Source organism: Xyrauchen texanus, chromosome 27 (assembly GCF_025860055.1).
Source record: "Xyrauchen texanus isolate HMW12.3.18 chromosome 27, RBS_HiC_50CHRs, whole genome shotgun sequence".
Taxonomy (NCBI): Eukaryota; Metazoa; Chordata; class Actinopteri; order Cypriniformes; family Catostomidae; genus Xyrauchen; species Xyrauchen texanus.
This window is the reverse complement of record NC_068302.1, coordinates 18,623,081-18,648,300: the sequence shown is the minus strand read 5'-3', so window position 1 is coordinate 18,648,300 and position 25,220 is coordinate 18,623,081. Positions and strand designations below refer to the sequence as shown.

At 38.3% G+C, this 25,220-nt stretch overlaps 1 protein-coding gene across 1 annotated transcript in view; it reads left to right on the top strand.

Moving 5' to 3' along the window:
* The window catches only part of hmcn2 (hemicentin 2), a 99,250-nt gene that overhangs the window by 13,041 nt on the left and 60,989 nt on the right, over positions 1 to 25,220 (top strand). The window contains exons 5-18 of the mRNA XM_052094072.1: positions 8,592 to 8,763; positions 8,907 to 9,013; positions 9,147 to 9,267; positions 9,448 to 9,711; positions 10,493 to 10,637; positions 13,665 to 13,786; positions 14,985 to 15,257; positions 16,809 to 16,950; positions 17,260 to 17,387; positions 19,227 to 19,340; positions 19,917 to 20,075; positions 22,224 to 22,418; positions 24,830 to 24,925; positions 25,035 to 25,162. Of these exons, the coding sequence (XP_051950032.1) occupies positions 8,592 to 8,763; positions 8,907 to 9,013; positions 9,147 to 9,267; positions 9,448 to 9,711; positions 10,493 to 10,637; positions 13,665 to 13,786; positions 14,985 to 15,257; positions 16,809 to 16,950; positions 17,260 to 17,387; positions 19,227 to 19,340; positions 19,917 to 20,075; positions 22,224 to 22,418; positions 24,830 to 24,925; positions 25,035 to 25,162 (2,166 nt within the window). The remainder of the gene's footprint in view (positions 1 to 8,591; positions 8,764 to 8,906; positions 9,014 to 9,146; positions 9,268 to 9,447; positions 9,712 to 10,492; positions 10,638 to 13,664; positions 13,787 to 14,984; positions 15,258 to 16,808; positions 16,951 to 17,259; positions 17,388 to 19,226; positions 19,341 to 19,916; positions 20,076 to 22,223; positions 22,419 to 24,829; positions 24,926 to 25,034; positions 25,163 to 25,220) is intronic.

Here is a 25,220-nt window from a genome sequence, read left to right as displayed (position 1 = left end):
AGTGTTCCCCAGCCTGGCTGCTATTACAGCACCCATTAGCTCCAGACGTGGCAGTGTCATCCTTTTGAGCGGAGCCACTCTGGACTTGGATGCAACCAGGCTTATAGTTACTTCTCCTTCCCTTGTTTCTCCTTGAAGATAAGCAACTGCACTATACGCCCTTTCACTCGAGTCACAGAAAACATGTAACTTTAATTCTTGACTGTCCTGCTGCAGTAGGCGTGTTTGGTACCATCGGGGAATTGAGACCTGATGCAGTTGAGGGAGCTCTGAGCACCACTGCTGCCATTTCATCGTCAGATCAGGTGGCAGTTCCTCGTCCCACTTGAGCCCTCTCTCCCACATCTCTTGGAACAAACACTTAATCCTGATTGTGAAAGGAGTCAGGAATCCTAGAGGGTCAAAAATGCGAGCAGAAGACTGCAGAACACTTCATTTTGTGTTTTCTTTTTCTTTCAAAATATCAAGCAGCCCCCTGAGGTCAAACACAAAATCATCAGTGGCCGGTCTCCACACCATACCAAGCACCTTCAGCACAGACCCATGTGATTCTGCTTGCACAGCACAATCCATCAAGCCTTTCTGCCATTTTTCATTGAGCTCAGGAGAGTTTGTCATCCATTTACATAACTCCATGCCTGCATCAGACATAATGCTCCTGGCTGTCATTATCACTGTATGTGCCTCTGTCACCTCACTTGCACTTGAAATAAAATCATCGACATAGAGTGAGGAGCTGAGGACTTCTACCACTTGTGGATGTTCTAGCTCATACTGTCTTAAATGTTTCCTAATGGTGGCTGCGAGTAAGAAAGGGCTTGATGAAGCTCCAAACACCACTCTCGTCATTCTGAGCATACGCAGCGTCACATCCTTCTCTGTCGGTGGTCCTATGAACCACAGAAATCTTACAGCATCCCGATCTTTTTCTGCGAGTGAAATCTGCAAAAATGCTTTCTTGATATCTGCCATGTATGCAATTTCATGCAGTTTAAATTTTATCAAAATACTCATCAGAGCTGGATTCAGATTGGGTCCTGTTAAGAGACAGTCATTTAGTGAGGGATTTTTATCTTCTTGGGAGGACGCATCAAACACAATCTGCAGTTTCGTTGTCGCCTTATCCTCTCTTAATACCGCATGATGAGGTAAGTAATATGTCTGACTGCCTTGTGATGACGCATGTTCCCTTGGCACATCCTCAGCCATTCCTTGTTTTAAGTAGTCCTCCACAACTTCATTGTATCTGCTGTAGAGTGTGACATCCTTGCTTAGTTTCCTTTTCAAACTCTCAAGTCTCTTTTTTGCTATGCGGTAATTGTCTTGAAATGGAGGATGATGTTGTCGCCATGGCAACTCCACTTGGTAACGCCCATCCTTGAAGATGGAGGTTTCCTCAAACCGTTGCATCGCTTCTACATCCTCTTTGCTCTCAGATTTCTCACTTGTGATGCCCAGGGACTCAAGCTCCCAGAATGCATGCAGCTGTTTATCAATCTGTGCATCCTCATTGAGTTGAATATGCATACAGGTTGTCTCTGTTATGCTAGACACTGCTACTGGGCCTTGCAATGCCCATCCAAAAGTGCTCTCCAGTGCCACTAAGCCTTTTGTCAGTCTCTCTACTCTGCCTGATACTATCTGCCAGTAATAATCAGAGCCAATTAACACTGAAAGTTCAGGTTTATCATCTCCAGCACAGTCTGCTAATTGAAAACCTCTGCTTTTCATTTCTCTTTGTATATGTTCACCAGGCACTTTCATCAGCGCTGTGCACACTTTGGGGGTGACAACTGCCTCAATTTCAATTCCCTGATTATTATCCCATACATTCTCCAATCTGAGCTTCACTATATTGCGACTCACCGTTGTTGGAGCAGAGGAGCCAAATGTGTGAAGAGTAAGTGTCCCTTGCCTAGTAACAGGTAGCTTCAGCGCCGTCACCACCTTCTCATGCACAAAACTCCCCTGACTGCCTCCATCTAACAAACAGTGAACCATCTTCCTGCTTGTGGGTCCTACGACCCATGCCATGGCAGTTTGTAGCAGCACAGTGTTCTCACTGTCAGATTTTCTATTCTCTACTTTGGGAATTACTGAGGAAATAACAGTATCAATGTTGGCAGCTGCAGCAGGTGGGGGTGCCTCATTTTTCTCACAAATAGCTGCATTATGCCTACCTCCACATGTGACACATGACATGCCCTTTGATCTGCAAAACCTGGCTATGTGTTTGGACCCCAGACACACAAAACACCTGCCAAGCCTTTTCAGCTTTTCTTTGCGTGCTGACACTGAGTAGTCTGGACATTTTTCAGATTTGTGTTCAGTGCTATCACAGAACAAGCAGTTTTGCATTTTCTGGTCAGCAATGTGTAGTGCAGCTGCAGATGTCATGCTTGGTTTCTTTAATTTCACATCACTGGCTGGATATGATTTGCTGCAAGTTTTATTAGCAGACTGGTTTTTTCTCTGATTGTATGATTTCATCATTTGTAAAGCTCTCTCTCGGCTCTGAACCTCTTTCTGCAGGAACTTCAACACATTAGGCACATTCCACTCATCATCATCCCCTCTGTGGCGGCTGTATTCAAGAGCCATGTCGTCTGGCAACATCTGGAGTAATATTGGGCACAACATACCACCATAGGTGTCTGATACCACTCCCAATGACTCAAGGCTTCTGATTTGAATTTCACAGTCATCATATAACTGCCTTAATGCACTGACATCAGATGATTTCTTTACAGGAGTGAGATTAAGAAGCTTTGACATGTGAGCATTTACAATGAGATCTTTCCTTCCAAATCTGCTTTGGAGAATATGAACTGCAGCATCATAGTTACTGTCTGTCAATGTGAGACCTGCTACTGCCTTTGCAGCTGTTCCAATAAGGTAAGTTTTCAGGTAGGTAAACTTTTCTTTCTTGCAAAGTGCATTGTTGCTATGAATAGCAATCTCATACTGGCTCCAAAATTCCTGCCATACACTAACCTCTCCACTGAATTTATCAATTTGTAGCTTAGGCAGTCTCACTGTTGGTTTGTTTGCGCTACTATCACTTGACTGAGCAGGCCGTAGGTTACTCACAGTCTCATATTCTCTGATCACTCGGTGAGCCCGCGCTTTCATTTCGATGACGCGGTCTCTGTATTCCTCTGCGAGTTCAATCTCTGTTTCCACGTCCTCCAGTGAAGTGTGTTCCTCCACTATGCTGTCTAGCTCGCGCAAACTGTCCTCCTTTGTTGACAATACGGCTAACATATCCCGCACACGATCGATATCTCTTTCTTCCTTTATTAATTCAGCGTCTATCTGATTTAGCAGTCTCGTTGTAGAACTCCGTATCGTCCGACGCTTTCTTTTGGACCTTTCATGTTGTTCCATACCGACCGATCTCTCTTCGTCACTCATAGTTGTCTGTTCCCGGGGTTTCGGCACCAAAAATGTTGTACATTTATCGTCAGATCAGCTAGGAATGACGACGCGAGACCTTGCTTCTTTTTAGACGTTTAATGAAAAGAAACGAAAGTAAATACAACGTGCTTGTTCAGCAAATCTTTCACCGGCCACCCGTTACCCCAAAAAATCACCAACAAAACCTACGTAAATCACGTACGCCTTTTTTCTCTATGCATCTTGGGAAATTAAGTCAATTCACCAATAATAATAACATATGTGCATCTGAAACATGAACTGTTAAATCTTAGTCTTGTGCATTAAATGTTAACTTATTAATTTTAACTTTCATGACTATTCTATAAGAAATAGTCTTCTATCAAATAAATTCTCAACAGTTAATGCTTCAATAATAACTGTCAAATGGGTTTTTTTGGTCAGAGGAACATATTAAAAGTATTAGAAGAGAAAATAAGAGGTTCATTTTTAAATTACTACTAATATTTTTACACATAAATCATTAGTGTCTCTTGAACCGCTAACAACGGCAGTAAAGTCAAACTCAACAGGACATGAATGGTATAACTGAATAACGACAAATCCCTAAATCTGCAGTAAGCACATGATTGCTCTCCAAATCTAACCAGAACTCTACTTCACTGATAGGGGTTAAATAAGCTGCAGCCAAATCAAATACACACAGCACTTTGTAATTTCTTAGGAGGGGAAGAGGGCAAGGAGAGTTAGAAGGGCTTATTTTACTTTGTAATCCGGATATGATCTATCATGCCTGCCTTCTTCAGCACAGATGCCTGTCCAGGGCCGGCTCAAGGTTGGATGACTCCAACAGACAGCTCTTTGTGGAGTTGATGGAGTAGACACTCCTTAAACAAAGGACAGGTCTCGGCTTAATCACTGGAGTGATTTGCAGATAAAGCTTTATTAAAGAGAGTCGGGCGCTTTAAAGAGACTAATGCTTTGGCTGAAACCTCAGGCTGGCCAAACTCAAGGTAGTTGGAGATTTCAGCTGTGCTGGACAGAAGAGTTTAGTATTGATAGTAGAATACAGTATATAATGTATACTGAATATTATATCAACCTATCTAGCATATAATTAAAAAATTCCATCTAATTTTACACATTCACAGCTTTAACAATTGCAATTGAACCATTAAACAGACATCCATCAGATAGACATTAGAGCATTGTGCAAAGAGTGTCTGAGCTGTATTTAGCAAGTGTAACTAGACTCACTCTAGTATGGATCTCCATCTCTGTTTTGCCATAGGTGAACAAAGTCTAGTCTCTATGGAGAACCTTTATGAGCCACCTTTGAGAGAGAAAGGTGCATTAACCGCTTGCTTTGGTGTTATAGTAAAATACTGTGGCAGGTGTGTAGACTTTCTTTAGTGAAAAGATGAAGGGAAAACCATCTGAATTTAGTTAGGGACGTAATTGTTTTGGTTCCTATTGTGTCTTTTCTCCTTCCATTTGGGTCAAGTTAACCAGTCAACTGTCAGTGGTATTCAGTGAAGCATTAAAAGGATAGTTCCCATAAAAAGGAAAATTCTGTCAGCATTTACTCTGCATTTATTCTGTCTTGCCATTCAAAACCTCCAGGACTTTATTTCTTCCACTAAGCACAAAAAGGAGATTTTAGGCAGATTGACTAAATGTTTGGTCACTCTCTTCCATATACTAGAAGTGAATAGGGATTTGGGCTGTCAAGCATCAACTGAACTTTTTTGAGCTACAAAAAAGTTATTTAAATTTTGGTCTGTTTCTCAAACAAAGCTATCATATGGCTTCAGAAGATTTGAAATATAGTGCAAAAGTTGTACGGAACACTTTTATGATACTGTATGGTGCTTTTCTTGTCTTTTTGGAGCTCGACAGACCGAATTTCCACTCACGGTGATTCTTTTTTAAAAAGAGTCGCCAGTAAATTCTTCAACATTTCAACAAGAGAAGGTCATACAGGTTTGGAATGACACGAGAATGCGTAAATGATGACAAAACGTTCTTTTTTTACATTTACATTTAGTCATTTAGCAGATGCTTTTATCCAATGTGACTTACAAATAAGGAGCACAGCAAGCAATCTTTCGTACAAAATATCACCAATATCTGCAGTAAAGGCCTGCCAATTTCTCAAAGATATATGATAAATATTGTTAAATATTAAGTGCATTTAGTGTTGATTGGATTAGTACTCTCTAAACAAATGTGTTTTCAGCTTGTTCTTGAATATTGAGATGGTTTCAGCAGATCATTTGGAGGTTGTAATCTCATTCCACCACAGAGGAACAGAGAAAGTGAATGATCTTGAAATAGATTTTGTGCCTCTATGTGACGGGGCCACCAGGTGCCGCTCATTCATTGACTGCAGAGAGCGAGTTAGGACATAGAACTGAAGGAGTGAATTGAAGAAAGAGGGTTCTGTTCCATTGGCTGTCCTGAAGGCCAGAGTCAAAGCCTTGAATTTAATGCCGACAGCTACAGGTAACCAGTGAGTTAAATCAAGAGAAGGGTGATGTGAGCCCTCTGTGGCTGATTGAAGACCAGACGTGCTGCTGCGTTCTGGACCATCTGCAATGGCTTAATTGAGCTAGCTGGGCTAGCCAAAAGAGCATTACTGTAGTCCAGTCTTGAGATGTCCAGAGCTTGGGCTAGGAGCTTTGCAGCATATTCAGACAGGAACTCCTGATGCTGTAAAGAGCAAACCTGCAATACCGGGCAGTTGATGAGATGTGAGCAGTGAAGTTAATCTGGTCATCTACCACCACTCCCAGGTTCTGAGTTGTCCTGGTTGGTATTATCTGAACCAAGATGAATAGTGAGGTTGTGGTCAATAGACGGGTTGGCTGGGACCACGAAGAGTTCTGTTTTGGCCAGATTTTGGGTTAGGTTTACTGAGATTCAGTTATCGTAACAAAGTGTGGGTTTTAATTTGGAATTTTCCTCAGCTGACTTCTCACATCCTTTCCATCTCTGCCTTTTTTCTTCCCTACTATACTCCTCCACAGCTAATCTCTGAAACATGACAGTTCAACTCACAAAAGAAAGCCAGTCAGTTAAGGTTCATCATGCTGGATCCTTTTGGTTTGATGATCCTTTCAGTCCTTCAATCTTTAGATCAGGGGATACCTTTAAAAGATATAAGAGACACTCACAGGCCCTATATGTTCTTGGTTGACCACATATCACTCTGCTGTAGCCTCTTTGTCGATTATCTATCACAAGGCTAATCTCCCTGGCTCCCACGAGGCATTCACTGAAACAGACACTGGTTTGAGGCAGATGTAGGTCATTGGCGAGCACTTTGCTGCTTTGTGGGGGATAACTGCACATGTGGCACTAATTACAGCTGTTTCCAGTTGTAAACTCCAAAAGGAACCAGCTGCCGTCTGCAGCCAGAGAGAGAGACTGAGAGAGATAGAAAGAGAAAGAGTGAGAGAAATAGGGGAGAATGTGAGTAATGAAATTATCAAAGGCTATGTTTGCTCCAATTTTCTCTCTCATTCCTAAATGTATAAAGATGTGTTAAATAAGCATCATTCTCGAGGGCTTACTGAAGTGATGTTTTCGTTCATTGTTATGGACACAGTGCAGCCGTTATGTCTGTAATCAATATTAGGACGTCATAACAGATACACACAGCTGCCTCTTAAGGAGTTAATGGCTGAAATCTAGAAATACGAACTGTGAAATTTAACCTCACGAGTTAACACTCTTTGTTTCCTTAATTGTTGGGCTTACGTTCCTCTTGTGCTAATAAACTGCTGACCCTGCTTACAAAAAACATGTTAAATCAGCCCAAACTGGTTTGCTGGTTTTAGCCCAGCCTGGTCAGTGTGGTCTATTTCCTGGTTTTAGAGAGGTTTTGGGTACTTGTAAACTGGCCAGGCTGGAAGACCAGCTAAATAATCTTACAGTAAACCAGCTAAGACCAGTAAACCACCTTAATTTGATTTATGGTGGGGTTTTTTTCCTGCAGTGGAAAAAAAAACATGTTTATCTCCATTTTCTTTGTTATCTATTAAATTACCATAACCCTAATCAACCTAAACTGGTTTGTTGTCTTAGCTAGTCTCCCAGTCTGGCCAAGATAGCCTATTTGCTGATTTTAAAGGGGTTTTAGGCACTTGTCAACTGGTCTGGTAGGGAGACCGGCCAGCTGACCAGCTAAGCCAGCTGCACACCAGCTTGACTAGGCATTTAAATAACCTAAATAACAGCTTGGTCAGGCTAGGAGACCAGCTAGACCTGCTTAAACCAGCTAAGCCAATGATCCAACTTTTTTTTCTACAGTGAAAAAAAAAACAGGTGTATCTCTATTTCATTTGTTATCTCCAAAATGCTCCAAAGGATAGTGATCTTTAAATATTATTGTATATTGTAAAACCCCATCATGAATTATCTACTGAGGGGCGTAATCTTGATGTTGAAAATAACTGAGTTCTCTCAGGTCATTGAAGTATGTTCAGTCAGCCATTGGCACATTGTTGTTCATATAATTCACAATAAATGAGGTTAAGCCATCCATGTCCATCTTTGATGCTGCTTGTTTAATTTGCTAATCATCTGGAATACTTTTCAGAATGACTAAAGTGTTTAACATTTTACCATGTCAGTCTGTGTCTTCTAATCTGGTCTATGAGTTTCTAGAGGGAACAGCAGTCCTTTACTTTTTGAGCTGCTCTCTGAGAAATGTCTTGCTTGTAGCCCAGATATACTGTGCATTCTCCCTCTGACAGCTAATCTGATCTCATTTCCTCACTGTTTAATAAAGGGCCTGCTTGTGACACTGTACCTCTGTTATGAGGCAGTCTACATGAAAAGTTTACATGAACAGAGACACTGTCAGTGGGAGAGCCTGGCCTGCCTTTCACCTCTTTGAATGGGTTCTTGTCAAAGTGAATCTGAGCTCCAACAGGCTTACCTCTTTTAATATTTTCATCACAGTCTGGGTCATGCAGAACAACTGAAATTAAAGCTGAATTGTGTATTGTTTCAGTGTTAAAATAAATTATTGCAAATTAAGTTGAAGTGCTTACCTAATTATAGGTAAACCTGAACATGCTAATAGATATTCAAAGAAACTCAAAGGATTTATTTTGAAGTCTATAAATATTGTATTATCATGTTACATTAAGAACTTGTTAATCCATTAGACCTATCTATTTATTTAGGTCCTTAAATGGGTTGAGGAAACTGTCCAGGCCATGAAGGTCCAGCTTCTCTCATCCGACCATGAGAATGCCCAGGAGACCCAGTGGGAGGTGCCTTTTGATCCCAGCCTAAAAGAGGTCACTGTGTCATTGAGTGGTCCAGCACCACAAATTGAGCTCAAGGACCCTCTAGGTATGATCAAGTTCTCATTGCTTTTATTTTAAATGGTTGAATATGACTAATTTTCAATGAAATAATATTTTTAATTCTATTATTTTTGGGTTACAATATTTACAGTCGAGCAAACCTTTTTGATCTGCCCCCTGAAAAATAAGGTCGCACTGTTGGAGACAGGCAGGGTCTAACAGAACTGCTCAATATCCCAAACTCAGCACGGGTGGTCAGCCTGAAGAACCCTCGACCTGGACCATGGACACTAAAGGTACCTCCTAAGAGCATTGATCAGTGTCTACCGTGATAGTCATAACTAACATTTATTATTCAATATAATATCCTTAAGATCCTCTTGAAACATTTTAGCCTCAGTGATTGAGACATGCTTTTCCCTTATTCAGGTGGGCTGCATGGGGCGACACACACTCAGAGTAACAGGGGTTAGCAACCTGGACTTCAAGGCAGGTTTCTCTAGTGTACCGGTAACAGAGTTTAACAGGACCAGAGAGAGGCCTATTAAAGGTAAATTTTGCCAAACTATATGCACTACATGGTACTAATATCAATATTTTCAGATGTATATGACAGAATCAGATGTATATGAGATGTACATGACAGAACCTAATCCTACCATTGTGCACATGACTTCCAATAACTGTATTTCTGTAAGAAGTATAGATTCAACATCTCATTTTTCTCCAGGTATTCCAGCCCATGTGATTCTAAAGTGTTCAGGTCTTAAGCCTCCTGGACTTATTACCAATATGGAGTTAGTAACTCTAGGTGGCCGCTCTCTGCGTACCATTCCTGTGCCTTTGCCTTCTGATAGAGGCTCAGGAGGTATCTGGAGCATCCCAGAGTTTCGAACCCCCTCTCAAAGTTTCTTCATCAAAGTGTCTGGAAAAGATAGAGATGGCTACAACTTCCAGAGACTGTCTAGCGTCTCTTACACCAGCATCATCCCAGGTGAGAGTCCACCCACACTGGTCAAGTTTACATGCACCTAAGAAAACGCTTTATTCTTGGGTTTTTGCAGAAAGCGGCATTCTGAAACGTCACATAAAGGAGAATGCAGTCTTCCTCGGATGCCATGTTTGTTATTACTTTGAAATTACGTTGCTGTGGAGAAAGCTGCTTTCTGACCAAATTGCACATATATGGGAGTAAACATTACGCCATTTATACAGTGCATGTAATCCGGAATGCTGCTCTCTCGCAATAACCTGCTTTCTGGTGTCCATGTAAATGTTGTCACTGTCTATTTTACTGCTGTTTTTTGTTTTGTTTTATGTTATGTTATGCGTAAGGGGGTTAAGATGGGCAAGGAGGAGGAGAGAACCGGCTTGTCAATATAAATAATATTTTAATTAAACTCAAACCGAAAGCACAAACATAAACACACACATGACGGACATGCCCGTAATTATCTCTCTCTCGAACCGTCGTCACCGGCCACCTTTATCCCTCGCGCGCCCCATCAGGCCGATTGGGGACTGGCCGTGCGACATTCTAGCCACATATGTTATGTTATGTTTTGTTTTGTTTTATGTTATATTTGTTTTGTTTTACGTTATGTTATGCTATTTTTTTATGTTATGTTACAGTAATTGTAAATACGATGTGTTGACAGACTGTTCTATTTTCTTTAGTTTGTTAATATGATATTGTTTATGTTGTGTTGGATGTACCCCAGCTATGATCAAACAATTCCTTGTCCTTTAACCACTCACCTCCATGCCCTCCACAGAGCCTCCATTGGTTAGCATGCCTACTGTGGTAAGAGGGTTCTACATGCAGCCTGCACAGATTGACTGCTCTGTGGAGAGCGACCTACCCTATACACTAAGATTCACAAAAGGTGGAATCACAGTAGGAGAGGAAAGAACATTTGAGTGAGTCCTTCCTACAATATTTCCTTTTTTCATTTAATTTGATCTACTTTATTTAACCAGCCTGGTAAGAGATAATGTCCTTTTAAAAGAGGGCAGGTGAATAATTAGAAATAAATTAAATTAATACATTTAACCAATTACATCAAAAGGAAAAAAATAAACATAATAAAAGTGATAACATGCAATACAATCTACAAAGAGTAGAGGTTAATTAAGAACAGGCTAGCTAAATTAAAATAATGGACAAAGAATATACAGCTGCCAAAACTGTTTACACACAACTGTTACCCATTTTGTCCAAAGAATTTGCTATTCTATGCAGTCCCTCTTCTCTACATCTCTCTAGATCTACTTTTGTGCCTTCTGCCCTGCCACTCTTCCATTCTATGCATTTCTTCCCCTCTCCCTTTCTTCTCTCTTTAATGCTTCTTTCTTCTTTGTCTCCAAACCCAAACATGTACAAACACTTTTGCAGGCATTCTCTCCAGTGATGTGGCCTTAAGTAAACATAATGGAGCAGATGTTAAAGTGAACATCTGCTGGACAATTTTTTGCTCCGTTTGATGCAGTGTGCTGACACGGGGCATTCATTTACAGACAAAACTCAAACCTTAACCCAAAAAGGATCTGTGGGCTTTCACGAACATATCAATCATAGTATGGATATGAACAGCAGGGATTGTGTGCATTGCACAGAAGAAAGAGCTATCATGAAAAATGAATACAAGGCGTAGTTGTGTTTTCTGAGAGCCCTGTGTTTTGAATTACTAACATGAAATAATGTTGACTTATAGTGAAAGTTATTCTGTGCAAGCTAGTTGCTAATGACTTAAGACTATCTTTTTCCTTTTCTTCCTTTTAGCTGATGCCATGTGTGTGTACATGTGTGTGTGTGTGTGTGTACATGTGTGTGTGTTTGTGTGTGTGTGTGTGTGCTTGAATATGTACATATATCATTTGTGAAGTGTAACACTATATTTTCAGTCTAGAGGTGCGGTCGAGAAAGACTTTAATGTAAAATTACTTTGAACTCCACAGCAAGTATAGGTAACAGTATATGATGACAGATGATTCTATTTTTAATATAATATGATATGATACTGATACGATTACAATTAGTGCTGTCATTTGATTAATTTTTAATCGCATAATTTATTTGTAGTTTATCACAATTAATCACAGATTGTATAGTGCTAAAATGTGACACTAGATATACTTTTCTTGTAAAACATTTTTTATTTCCATCTTAGGAAAGAAAACAATATGTAGCAATATAATGCTTTATTAACATTTTCCAAACAAAGCCTTCCACAATATAAAGATAGAACTGCACTATAATATAACCACTCAAGTAGCATTAAATGTTTCTCAAAGTCTAAATGGGAGGTTGACTAATTGAAAGAATTAATCATAGGTTGCATATTCAATGCAATGGGCATTAAATCCCTTAAACTGTCATCCTCCACAATATTAATTTGCCATTAGACTGTGGCTATCTGCTAATTTACAGCAATCGTGAAGCTGCTATTATGATTCAGCTTTGAACTCACCATGAAAAGCTCTTGCAAACAAAAACGTCACAATCAGCGTTTTGGTGATAGTTAAGATTTTATGTGCATCTGTGGTAATAGAAACATGCCTTACATAGGCTGAAAAATACTTGATTTCTATTACAAGTCCCATCTGGGCTTGTTTTATAAATCAGAGCGCCTCTCACCATCATTTTATCACTGACAGGGAAACGTTAGTGAAATGACTCCGGGCGGATACATTACAAGGCGCCGCCCTTCAGACCAGTGTTTATGCTGTATTATTGGTGCTATATGTAAGATTGACAACAAGCCTTTGAAATGGGTACTGCAGTCCAAATTCAAAATATTGGAGAGTTGCCTGCCCCGCCCCAGACATGAAGCTCATGCGGGTTGCCAGAATATTGACATGCAAATTAGCCAACTCAGCATCCGTTTTAAAAGATTTCTGAGCTTTAAGCTGTCTCCATCTTCCAAAGGCATCAACAACATTTATCCTTGTTTTACTACGCCTCTGGTCTTGGTGGTTTTTAGATGGATGGAGAGGATTTTTAGGTCGGGTGGAATCTGTTATCTCTGATTCAGTTCGTTTGTTGGCTTCCATGGGTGCAGTAGGCAGTGTTGTTTGCCTACAAACTTGCTCAAATTTAGCAACCCGGTGGTCGAAATACTATTGGTGAGTGGGCAGTGGATGGGATCACACAGGCTAAAACATAAACAGAATTTCCGGCCCGGAATGGAAACTTCGAAGTAGAATACACTGGCTGTAGCATTGTTATTGGAGAAGCCAGTATTTCAACTTAGCAGTTTCCTAATTCTCTAATGACTTATTATGGTCATTTTTATGATTTAATATAGTACAAATATTACAAATAGCACCATTAACGGTGCATTTAAGAAAAATGTACACATTAAACTTTTTTAATTAATTGTATGCGTTAACTCGTTAATTCTGACAGATCTAAATATAATATAATATTATATAACATAATATAAAGGAGGAGCTCTCCTGCATTCTCATGCATATAAATGAAACTTAATTAATAGACCACAACATCTAGTATGAGTGCACCTTAAAGGGATATTTGACATAAAAATTTGTTATAATTTACTCACCCTTATGTAGTTCCAAACCCATAAGACTTTTTTCTTTCATGCAACACAAAGTGGTATGACAGCCTCAGTCACCATTCAGAAAGACAGCCTCAGTCAACATTCACTTTTATTACATATTTTATCCATGCAATGAATCCGTAGCATTCTGCCTGCAATCTCCTTTAGTTTTCTAAGGAAACTTGTCCAAGTCAACACAAGGGTGAATAAATGATGACAGAATTAAAATTTTTGGGTGTACTATCCCTTTAATCTTGCTTTTTCTTGACCTCACTTTTCTGCATAAAGTAATTATATGTGTAGGCTAATAAGGCGTACATGTCTGTGATCAAAGACTGCCGATTTTGACTCATCACTTATACCTTCTAATTTTTTGTAATTAAAGGTCTTCCGCTGAAGCATCATGGAAAATTCCCCATGCCTCAGGCAATGATGAGGGAGCATATGAATGTGTGGCCCAGAGCACTGCAGGCACAGGACGAGCTCTCACACAACTCACTGTCAGAGGTATTAAACAAACATAGATACACACTCGACATAGTTTTATTTCCACACCATTCACACTGTTGCATTTATAGTACACCCACACCCTCATGTTCCTAAGTAGGTTGTAATCTCCAGAATGAAAGGAAATTTTAAATGTGAAAAACATTTGGCAAAGTAATTATAAATTGTAGCTGGAAAGCTTGTATTTGACTGCTATAACAACATCACACTTATAGATTTGCTATATTACACACACTGCAGGTTTATGTCTCTTTAAAAGTACAGAGGGGTTCGAAATTGGGAAAATGCTTCTATTTTATAATTGAATACAGATTTTCATTACAGATGATATTATCAATACAACAATTTGAATGAAAAGTTTTTCATTTAAATGTACATGAGTTTTAGAATGTTATAGTACAGTATTTGATATGCACTGTTTTTGCTTTAATGACAACTTACACTCGAGCTTGCATGGACATAATTCATCCATTTTATCCAAGCATTATTTGAGAATGTTCCAAAGAACATCTTGTGTGCTTCAATGGAAGCAAGGAAACCTGACCTATTGCACAAAGGAGTTAACAAGGTTATCATGTCAAAAATGTGCTTATTTGATTAGTGAACTAGAAATAGTGCAGAATCTTGAAGGGATAGTTCTCTCATCATTTACTCACCCTCATACCATCCCAGTATTTTTTCTGCTGAACACAAACAAAGATTTTTAGAGAAATATTTCAGCTCTGTAGGTCCATACAATGTAAGTAAATGGTGATCAGACCTTTGAAGTTCCAAAAATCACATAAAGACAGCATAAAAGTAATCCATAAGACTCCAGTGGTTAAATATGTGTCTTCAGAAGCGATATGATAGGTGTGGGTGAGAAACAGATCAATATTTAAGTCCTTTTTTACTGTAAATATCCAATTTCACTTTCACATTCTTTCCCATTTTGAAAGTGAAAGTGAAAATGGAGATTTATGGCATGAGGGTGAGTAAATGATGAGATAATTATCATTTTTGGGTGAACAATCCCTTTAAAGATTTCATATTTATGTAATTTTATCTGTCTTTTTTTTACATGTCAAAAACCTCTATTTTTAACATCCTGTTTATTTACAAGTTAAAATGAGATCCCAGATTTTCAGTTTGAACTCAGTGTGACTTTTGAGCTCCACTGTATTTCATCATCATTATATGTTAATTCCTCTTCATATAGAGCCCCCTCCTATTCTGCAGCCCCCAGTGAATGTGACATTGTCCCCGGGAGCAGTAGCAGTGCTGTCATGCCAGGTTCAAGGCTCTGTGCGGCACAATCTGACCTGGTACCGTTCAGGCTCTGTCTTATCATCTCGCTTGGGGAGGGTGAAAGTACTGACCAATTCGTCTCTGGAGATCAGCTGGGTTCGCATTCAGGATGCGGGACCCTACCAGTGCAGAGCCACTAATGCCCATGGAGAGAGTCAGTCTGTCGTATGGCTGGTGGTCTTAGGTACTGTACACCACCTGGTCAAACACTCAGTCCCGGGCCTCATGAGTCCTGCAGTCATGTGTTTTCTATTACAAGACTCCAAAAGCCACAGCACTTCTACACAGCCAGCAAGATGGAGGCCAGCATGTTTCAAATAAGCAAGATTAATGAGAGCTTAGATTGACAGTTCCTTTTTGAGTCACAATTTCATCATGCTGTACAAATAGCGGAACAAATTGGAGATGTGTTTGTCATCAATGTGAGCAATGCACATGCATTCTAACACTATCATTATAACATCTTTCATGTTATAAGACAATAAGCCTGGAAAGGCTGTGCATTACATTGATTTGACAACAAATAAGAGATATACTTATACCCCTATACCCTCTTAAAAACCCCTTTCACATGGTAAAAACAGAGTAACGCACATACTTTAGTGACTTATTTCTTTTATATAATGTTGGCAACTGCAATATGTGCCTTAAAAAGCCAAAAGACAGTAATTAAGACAACAAATAAATATGGTTACAGCATCGTATTATTGTTCAGCCAAATGTGGATTATAAAATATTTTCATAACTTTTCTGCCAAATTTGACCTTTGTTGACACAAACACATCTGTCACAGGATGGTTTTAACACTATTTGGATATTATGCATATTTGTTGAATTTTGCCTTTGCTGGAAAGTATGATAAAAGACTCATAGTTCATTCAAAAGTGAAAATTCTCTAATCAATTGCTCACTTTCATGTCATCCCAGATGTGTATGACTTTCTTTCTTCTGAAGAACAGCAATTAAGCTCTGTAGGTTCATACAATGCAAGTGAATGGTGGCCAGAACTCTGAAGCTCCAAAAATCACATAAAGGCAGCATAAAAGTAATCCACACGGCTCCAGTATTTTAATATATTTCTTCTGAAGCGATGCAATCACTTTGGGTGAAAAACAGATCAATATTTCAATCATTTTTACAATAAATCTCCACTTTTACTTTTGGAATGCGAAAGTGAAAGTAGAGACTATTAATTACCCATGCCTATTATATAACTTCTGAACACAATATGATTTAATTACTCGCATCCTTTACTTTTATGCTGCCTTTATTTGATTATTGGAGCTTGAAAGGTCTGGTCACCATTCAATTCCATTGTATGGACCTACAGAGCTGAAAAGTGCTTCTTAAAAATCTTTGTTTGTGTTCTGAAGAAGAAAGAAAGTCATACACATCTGGGATGGCATGAGGGTGAGTAAATGATGAGAGAATTTACATTTTTGGGTGAACTTTCTTTTTAAATGCATTATTACTAATTATCAGAATAAACTGATGAAGCTTGTGCGGTCACATGTGTGCAATTGCAGTTCATTTACAATGGTTTTGATCCCGCTCATCCAAACCGAATTAAGAGTTGAAATGATTCATTTTTTTAATTCTTGCTTTGGTGTGGCAGAGTTTCTATTTTCCATTTGTGTTCTCTGAAATTGGAAATGTTCTTTGACAATGAAATGAAATGCAAAATCTAAAGGAGCTACAGGATGATTAACCATGTATTTCCATATTTCCTTTACAGAGGCCCCATTTGTGGTTGTATCTCCTCAGACTCAAAGCTTCTCTAGGGGGGCAGGGGTCCACATCTCCTGTTCGGTGTCTGGATCCCCTCCTCCTAAGCTTTTCTGGAGCCATGACAACATCTTTCTCTCCAACCATGATCGGTAGGCGACCAGCTCCCCCTCCCTTCTCAAACTATACTTCTGTCTCTTTAACATCCACAAAGAATTTGAGATGATTATCTTTTTATACATTTCTGTTTGAAAATACTGCCCGCAAACCATCAGCAGTCTGAGATGTGGTCAACACATTAGAATTAATCTGGCATTGACGCTGTATTTTATTCAATTAGATGTCAGTTTGATGTAAATAAAAAACGTTGAAAATCATCCCACGCAAAGTTTGCTGTAATGTAATCATTATATCAACACTCAAAATCTTGTGGCTAATATAACTCTTTTGTGTGGTTTCAGAATCAGTATATCTGAGTCAGGCACTCTTACAATCAGAGGAGCTGTTCCTGAGGATGCTGGAAACTATACGTGCCTGGCCACCAACGAGGCGGGCACTGCCTCCCAGTCTGTCACTCTTAGTTATGCAGGTGGGTGCAGGAATAATTGGTTCCGTTTGATGAAAATGCTTTTATATTGTAAACCAGGCTTCCGCAATGTTGCCATTTTTTAGATATAGTTTTGAATATAAAACTGAAAATAGCTCTTAGAGTGACTTGACAGCATACGTTGTAAAGAATTGTGATTAAGGTGCTCTAAATCTAGGCTTTAAGGGTTTTGTCAGACTTGTCAAATGGAATATGCCAGAGCTTTAATATACCAGATTATGGTTGCTTTTGCCACTAAAACATTTGCAGCTGGCATCTTTTAGTGAAAATTCCTCTGAATGTCATACTACTGTAAGTCCAACAGATAGAAGAGCAAAAGAGAAGCAAAACTGCACAAGACAATAAGAACATTTTCAAAGACTATAGCTATTGTTTTTTTCTCTCTCTCTGCCCATTGGCTATTTTTTATAGTTTTAAGCATAAATCAAGATTACTTTACTATCGTTTATGCATACAACTAGAAAAAACATATTTGCTTATGGGATTCATTTGTGCATGTACTTAAATTGTAACTCTAAAATGTACACTGTTGATTTTCTACAACCAGAACAAATCAGAAATTGTTTTAATATACAATAGTTAAGATATTATAAAATGCCAAAAGTTATTGGAATAAATGTAAATTGAGACATCCTTGGCCAATGTTTGGCAAGTTTTTCAACTTTTTTTAATATATATATTTAAAAAGAAATCTTTAAAAATGATGTTACTCTATTAAAATTCAGTATATATAATTTTTTATCAATCATTATACTTACACTTTGGGACCACAATAAAAAACTGATTTTCGTTAAAGGTGCACTCAGTGATTCCTGAGAAACACTGTTGATATTCAACCTCATCTCTGCCCCCATATTCATGCACGCAAGACGGTTTTACCCACACCAGCTCCAGACACTCACATCTCTCCTGCTACTAAATCTAACATCACAACAACAACATATATGGGTTTTGTGAAACATAGCAAAATGTATGTTACCCACCTATCAAGAAGAAAAAGAGCAACTTGTTTGACTTGTTTTGTATTGTAAAGTGTTTTGGATTAGAATTACTGAGTGCACCTTTAAGGTGGGCCTTTAGTTCCATTGTACATTAATCCAAAATGTATGCATTTTCAAGTGTTTTCAATGTGGGTCAAAAATGACCAGAAGGACAAATGGAGGGTTAAGAAAATTACATAACCTATACAATCTGTCACATATTAGGTTAAATTCACTTGACAAAATAGTTCTTAAAGGTACTTTAAGCCATTTCAGCCATTTTTCTAATGTCCACTAGTTAACTGAACAACACAGAGAATTTTTTAGGAAATCTATTTCAACAATAGGCCACGTATGTCAGGTAGTAGGTTGGGGTGTAGTGGGGACGAAAGAGGTGGCAATACATATATATATATATATATATATATATATATATATATATATATATATATATAGAATGGGAAAAATGTGATCTCAGTGATTTTAACCATGACATGATTGTTGGTGCCAGACTGGTTTGAGTACCGGTATTTATGTAATTGTTGATGTCCTGGGATTTTCACGCACAACCGAAAAGCATTCAGTGTGTGGCAGTTCTGTGAATGGAAACACATTGTTGATGAGAGAGATCAACGGAGAATGGCCAGACTGGTTCGAGCTGACAGAAAGGCTACAGTAACTCAGATAACCACCCTGTAAAATTGTAGTGAGCAGAATATCATCTCAGAATGCACAACACGTCTAATTACACTAATACTTGAGGGCCTCTACAGGCATTCTAATGCTGAACAATAATGTTGAGTTGTAGATTTATTTCCTTTCTCTCTTGTTGCTGTCTCAGAGTCTCCGAGAATCTCATTGGCACAGCAGGTGGTGATGGTTGTTTCTGGTGGAGATGCCACTCTTGAATGTCATGCCTCTGGCACTCCCCTTCCATTAGTAACATGGCATAAAGGTAAATACTGTCTCAAAGGATACTACTTGGGCCTTTAAGACACATAACTTTGATTCTTTATGTTCTTGATTAGTATTTCTTATGCAGCCAAACAGTATTAGATTATGATAAGAATGCAGATGTGAGATTACTCCCTTCAACAGAATGTTTCTCATGAAGTGAGAATATGAAATAAAAATAAAAAATAAAATTTGGAAGATTTTTGTTTAAAAAAATATTAAGATAATTTATACAAATATACAAGTTGTAGAAAAACTGACATAAGTAAATCACAAAGCCACATGAGAATGGGTGTTCACTGGTGAGTCACTAGTTACGTTTCTATAGTAACAGTGACTTCTCTGAATATTTGGATAGTGTAGTTCTTCACTGGGATTTCAGCATTTAATGAAATCACACTGACTTATTATTTTCTGTCTTATTTATTGTTATATTATTGGAAGGCATATAGTAGGTCTGTCTTGAAATGTCTTTTACATTATTGTTAAAAATCTATTTCTCTATGGAGAAAATGGAAGGGATTTTTACTTCTAGAACCTCTGTTTATCTGTTGATTCTGTCACCATCCCTATTCAGGGGATCTGGATCTTGGCACAGTGCCATTTGCAGAGCTGGATGTCCATCGTGGAACACTGCAGATCCGTGGAGTTCAGGAACTGGATGCTGGAGAGTATACCTGTGTGGCCACAAATACTGCTGGCTCCACCTCTGCAGTGGTCACGCTACAGGTGGGAGGTGAGAACATAAGACCACAACTGATTTATATGTTACATCACTGTACGTTTTAAATGGAACTGTTTGTTTTACATGGGGGTTTATTTATTGAGTTTAATGTCTTTGTATTTCTATAAACATTCCAGAACTTTGAACCACATTTAGTTCATAGCATAAATAACAAAATATTATCAAAATGGTTTGATTTTAAGTAGAACACACCCATAAGCCCATGAGATTCCAAAACACAAGTGGTTCCTGTATCCAATGATACCCCGCATTGTTGCAGTGTATGAAATTTGGTTTCAATAACTTTGGAAAGGTTTCTTTAACACATCCGAACAGCATTCTCAGACTCTCATGGCCAGTTTATGAGCTGGCTTGAAAGACCCAGAGCCAGATCATGATATTTATAACGAGCTTTCCTTAAGTAATAATGGCCACCCAACATAATGTGTAGTGTAATCCTGAATGTGTAGCTTTCACACATTTTGATATATATGTTTACAGGAAAGTGTAGCCTATATCTCATGCACTTCCAATAACTGGTAACCATTTCTTAGGTTTCTCACTGGCTCATTTTAAATAGTCCAGCAGTGTGCGTTTTTGTTTTATTTATTAATTTAAGTACAGATATTCCATTTATTCTCACAATTAATATGTAGACATAAAAACTACAGGGAGCCTATAATAGTAATAGAATTAAAAAAAAGGTAAAATAACTTTAGAATAGTTATATTGCATTATAAAGCAAATGGCTTTACATTTCATGTCAATCATATAGTAAATTAAACCATCACAGCACACATCCACAAATGCACGTGCAGACTATAGTTGCAGGAATATTGTGCGATTGGGTTGCGGAAGTAAAAATCCAATATATTTTTACCAAAAGGGAATTGATTGTTAATGATAACTTAGACTTACCTACCATGAGCTCCGATGTTGATAATGCTCCTGTAAAAGCCATCAGTCCAAGTTATTTCACCTTAACTTAAAAAAAAATCATTTTTAAAAGCAGAATTTCTGGCGAAGAACTACACTGCCCATGAATCCTGAAGAGAACGATATATGAATCAAAGAATCATTGCCAACAAATGAGCTGTGTAGATACTGCCCACTCCCATGAAGCATTGTAAATAACACAATTGAGTCGGTTCCCCTTCACTTTCGAAGTACTTATCCAAATATATTGCAGTAAATTTAAAAGTATTGTTTATATTCTTATAATTAACAATTTTAAATCAATAGTTTTATATATTTCCATGGTTTTAATTTGATTTCGTCATTTGCAAGATTTCATAGGATTGTAGTTCATCCCCTCATTAAAAACATTAAGTTCACAGTCTTTTACCTTCATCTTTTTGACTGATTTACAAATACTTTTTTGCTTCAAACTATATCTTAATCCACCTCAGTGCTGGTTGATTTGATTCATGGCCTGTATCTCTTTTATGAAGAATTTTATGAAAACCCCATGGAAGAAAAGAACAAGAAAAAACCTCAAAGTGGGTGGGCTATGTTGCACTCCATTACAAAATTCAAAATTTGTTTCAGTCCGCATGTCTGTGTTTGCGGTTTTCAGTATAGTGGTGGGGATTTTGATGCATCTTCATTTTGATCACTGCAGGTTCAGAGACCGTTTCTGCAGATTACATATTTATGCCAGCAGGTGCAGACAAATGAATGTATTTTATGGTATGAGTGCGTCATTGAATCATTGACTCAATGGGTTCATTAAAAAACACAGTCCTTCACAACTGAAACAATGGAAGTAAACGAGAATGATTCATTTGAAATTATTCTGATTAATTCAAAAACACTGATTTGTTAACTAACGGCACTAGTTTGAAAGCAGATTAGCATCTCAAAGACAGTTGAGCATGACGCCATGGCTTCTTTTGGGACTATTTTTACTGGTGAGAAATGAGGGGGCTAACTGGCAATATTTTATCTGAGAAGTTATTCAAAATCTTTTAATTGAACTGTTGTTTAAAACATGCAATCATGTTGTTTTTAAGAGCAGCATGTGATATTCAGAACAGCAGCACTCTTGCTCATGTTATATAAATGTCTCGCCCCTCAGAATAGTAAAAGAATGCATGAAAAAGCTCATTATCTTTGTGAAACATTTGATGACTATTGTGCAACCCTCTCTATTTTTTGCAGCTGCTCCAGGGTTCTCAGAGTTCCCTGATGACATATTGGCCAGCGTAGGTGATAACATTACTCTGCCGTGCATCGCCCATGGTTTCCCCACACCTTCTCTTACATGGCGACGCCAGGATGGGCGGCCCATTTTTGGCAAGTTGTCTGGCCACATAGGCAACTCACAACTGCCTTCTGGTGCCCTACAGATCCAGAGTGAGTCACCATATCTGTCTTTTGAAAAATATGTTTTGTGAGGTCAACCGTTAGTATAACCCCTTCCAGAGATTTAACTCCTAGTTAACAAATATACGTATGTTTTTAAAGTGTTTCCCTTTTAAAGTGTTAGTAACAATGTCTGTGGGAACGTGAAAATGTCCAGTTTTCTTAACATGAGTTGAATGCTATTTTTATATATTGAGTACTAATAACATCAAAAGGATGTCCGTTGACTGTATTTTTATGTTTGTTTTGTAGCATTCACATAATGTTAGCCAAAGTTGAACTGTTAGGTGGGCTGAAACAGACCACCACGCAGGCCCTGTTCCATCCACATGAGAATATTAAAGATGTTATTTTAGGTGTTGATATGCAGGGGAGTTGGTTCTGTATGGTGGTTCTGAGATAGAGGATATAGAAACTGATAGCTTCTTCTCTTAGAGAGTGGGATGCGAGACCCTGATCTCTTCACCCTAGGCCCACTCAGGGGTTGGGTGGGGTAAGATGTCAAACCGCAGGCCACTCGGGCTAGCACCAGAGCTTCTGGCAAAACAAGGAGCTACATATGGACAAAGTAGACTTCTAAATGTTTAGAGGCTACAATGTATTTATTGGACGGCAGTTACAGTATTAATGTTGAGCTGCATGTGTGCTGTTGGCTGACTTGGCTACTAAAAGCATAAGGAGCATATGGCTCTGTTCCTACATGCCAATGAGTGTGTGTGTGTGTGTGTGTGTGTGTGTGTGTGTGTGTGTGTGTGTGTGTGTTTATACTGTATAGTCTGTATGTGTGAAAATACATTTAGAGATGGAGACATTTTGGCTAATGCTTTAAATTTTCACAGACACAATGGATGCACAATTACAATTAAAGTGATTATTCCTTCACATATAGCCATAGGAAAGAAAAATCTCAAATTAAATCTCTTGAATATCACAGCTGTTTCTCATCAAATAGCCATGTGCTATATGTTAGCGAGTAATATGTCTTTGACAATTAAGTTTCATGTAAACAGGTATTGCTTATTTGCCATGTTTTAGCTTATAACTTCACGAAAAATAAACAGACCAGAAAATATCACATACCCTTACTTATAGGAGGCGATTATCTTTAAAACGAGCCCACATACAAGGTAATCGGATGCATAGATCATTAGATAATCCACACAAAGCACATTGTTAAATATGGCCAACAGGAGATGCCACCAAGTAAATTACACAGACTCAATGATGCAGAATCATTGAGTCAAAAGGCACTCATTCTGTGAAATATCATTACTAAAATCGTGTCTGCATGCTATCCAAACCTTTAGTCATTGTTGTGTTTGCATGTGCAATTAGTTCTTATGTACAATTATTATGTTTTATTTGTTTGGAGAGGCTTTTGGGTACTTGGAGATGTTTTAGTACACTAGACTATTAGTTTTGTAATGACTTTTGATTGCTTTGTCATATCAACACAAAATTTTTCTAAGTGACAATTGACATGATTGTGGAAATTAGGTTAGTTTTCGGAGCCCACTTATTTACACAGAGATATATATTATCAAATCAGAAAAATAAGAAAAAAGTAGGGCTGTCGATTCAACGCGTTCATTCAGTGCGATTAATTTGACTAAAAATAACTTGTTAAAAAATGTACGTAATTAATCGGAATGTCCCCGGACCGTCATATGGAAGATTCCTGAGAAATGCTAGCTTGTAGTACCACCTGTTTACCCCAGAGGGCAGAAAGTGAAACTTCACCTGTGTGGCAATGCGCAGTTTATACAGTGAAGAAAAACACCCTTGAGCAGCAGAACAACACAAACATGCGTTACATTCTTGCGTTCAAAACACTTGATGGAGCGCAAATTCGAACTAATGGATCTCAATATGTGTTCTAAGTATTAAAATATATTTAACTTGACACAGTGACCTAATAAAATGATTTTTATTACGCACGCACTCGAGATGCTACACAAGCATGTCTGACGCAGGTTTAAATTGACAATTGACGGGTCCTTAAACAAGCCCTCATAATAAATCTCGAACTGATTGACAAATTCACTTGTGAAATGGATTGCTGTGAACTGTATGCCAATGATTGACTTATGATCAATAATATGGTAGTAAACAATACATTGTATTCTAAAGCTGCTTTTTGTATTGTCTTATCAATGATTAACTCTTCTGCTTATTTGTTACTGCTTAATTATTATAATTTTTTTTTCTTCTCTTTACTCATTGTGTGTATTAATGCAGACAGCCTTGCCAATAAAGTACTTTAAAATTGGAATTGAATGGAATTATTAAGCTTAATACTATGTTAATGACTTATGTGTGAAATTCTATGGCATGTTTATGAGTGTCATAACACAAGAGTCCTGTACATTATAAACAGCATGTCCCTGATTTTCCCTCTCCAGGTGTTTGGGTTGATGATGAGGGCGTGTATGTTTGTGAAGCCAAAAACCAGTTTGGATCCCTCAAGGCACACACCAGGGTCACTGTTACTGGCTTAGGTACATATATGTTTTGTTCTCCTCACAGATTTGACAAATATTGTCACCATAAATTCCAGAAACATGGACTTTGTTGTGATTTCACTTTAACACATTTTTATTTAAACAGAACCACCATTATTAGCTGAAGGTGCACCAATTGTCACAACTACAACCGGTCAGCCTTTGGACATTCCCTGTATGTTATTAGACGGAATTCCTCTTCCTGAAAGAGTCTGGACACACAATGGAAAACAAGTGAGTGACAAAGGAAACAAACAGAATCTGTAACAAATGCAGGTGTCATTAAAGGAGC